Source organism: Pyrgilauda ruficollis, unplaced genomic scaffold (genome assembly GCF_017590135.1).
Source record: "Pyrgilauda ruficollis isolate IOZ18807 unplaced genomic scaffold, ASM1759013v1 scaffold2750, whole genome shotgun sequence".
NCBI lineage: Eukaryota > Metazoa > Chordata > Aves > Passeriformes > Passeridae > Pyrgilauda > Pyrgilauda ruficollis.
In genome coordinates this window covers 726-2,271 of record NW_024524101.1, presented here as the reverse complement: position 1 = coordinate 2,271, position 1,546 = coordinate 726, and the positions used below count along the sequence as shown (strand labels likewise).

General features: G+C 40.6%; 1 protein-coding gene across 1 annotated transcript; it reads left to right on the top strand.

The window, feature by feature from the left end:
* Positions 1 to 4: 4 nt before the first annotated feature.
* LOC121355888 (taste receptor type 2 member 40-like) lies at positions 5 to 865 on the top strand (the record flags this gene model as incomplete). The annotated part of the gene is made up of 1 exon (XM_041471715.1): positions 5 to 865. A coding segment is annotated over one exon (861 nt), but the record flags the coding sequence as incomplete, so codon positions are not given.
* Between the last annotated feature and the right edge of the window lie 681 nt (positions 866 to 1,546).

The window sequence follows — 1,546 nt, the reverse complement described above, 5'->3', positions numbered from 1 at the left end:
TGGAATTATCTTGGCTGCCAGTTCATCAAGCTGCATTGGGAGCAAAACATGGCCCCCATATGATATGATCATGATCTCACTGAGTTCAACTAGATTCATTTTGCAGTCATGGACTACACTGGATTTCTTAATGAGTCTATTTTATGAGCCCTTGTTTTATAAAGAAAATGTGTTTGTAGTCTCCAAGTCAATTTTTACGTTTCTGAGCTACTCCAGCCTCTGGTTTGGAGCCTGGCTTAGTGTCTTCTATTGTATCAAGGTTGCCAGTTTTACACAGTCTTTCTTCATCTGGCTGAAGCTAAGAATTGCCAGGCTGGTGCCCTGGATGCTGCTCACATCATGGCTCTGCTCCTTCGCAGCTGCAATTCCCTTTGCCTGGGATATCTACAGTGTGCATGAGAACATCACTGCTCCTTCATCCATGACAAACTCTTCATCAATGAGAACCACAAGGAAAGACAGTTTGGGTTTGATAATTCTTCTCAGTAATGCCGGTATAGTTATGCCTTTAATACTGTCTGTTGTTTCCAGTGTTCTGCTGATTTGGTCTCTGTGGATACACACCAGACAGATGCAAAATAATGCGAGTGGCTTCAGGGATCCCAGCTTAGAGGCCCACAGGAAAGCCATCAAGTCAGTCTGTTCCTTCCTTATCCTTTACATCATATATTTTATTTGTGTGCTTCTCCTCTTATTTAGCATTTTTTCACCTTTAAGCAATGGAGAATTGATCTGTGTCATTATAATGGCTGCCTGCCCTACAGGACATTCCATAGTCTTAATTTGGAGCAATCCCAGATTTCAAGATCTGCCAGCTAGGATGTGGCACCTCATTAACTGTTCTGTCAGAACTGCATTGATGTAAAAGACAGTGGCTTAGCCTGGACTTTCTAGTTTAGATCCAAAAGAATAAAAAAAAAAATCATCAGAGTTATAAATAATAGATGCTGGAATGTGTAGATCAGGGCCTTGATCACCAGTAAATGGAAAGGTGAGAATTTGCTTTACTTGGATGTGGGTCCCGTGAAGAATAATTGTGCATGTTCTCTATCTGCTGTACTTTCCTTGGAAATCACCAGTTTCCCTAGCACAGCAGTAAAACAGGGCCAGGATTGACTGGAATGTAATCTCTTGGAATGCTAGAAGTTACAATACCTGATACAAATAGAATAGACCTGTTTAAGCACAGGCATGGTCACATTCTCTGAACATAAGGCTTGAATGCGATTTCTGGTTACTAAAACCTCCTAATGAGGATTCTTAGGAATTCCCAATATTTTCAGAATATCTCACTGATCATTTTCAATTCTGGTTGAACTCTAGAGAAACATTTGATAATTCTGAAGATGTCCATAACATTCCAGCATGGTTCAGGAAAGAATGACATGGCCTTTTGAGATTCCTGCTCTTGCTGAAATAGTGATCTGTGTCACTGCATTATTGTTACATCAGAACTGGAGCTTTATGACCCTTTTCAGCTGCAGTGGGAGTTTACATACTTCTAAAGAAACTGGTTAAAGAAACATACATGACTGGAGCCTTGTGT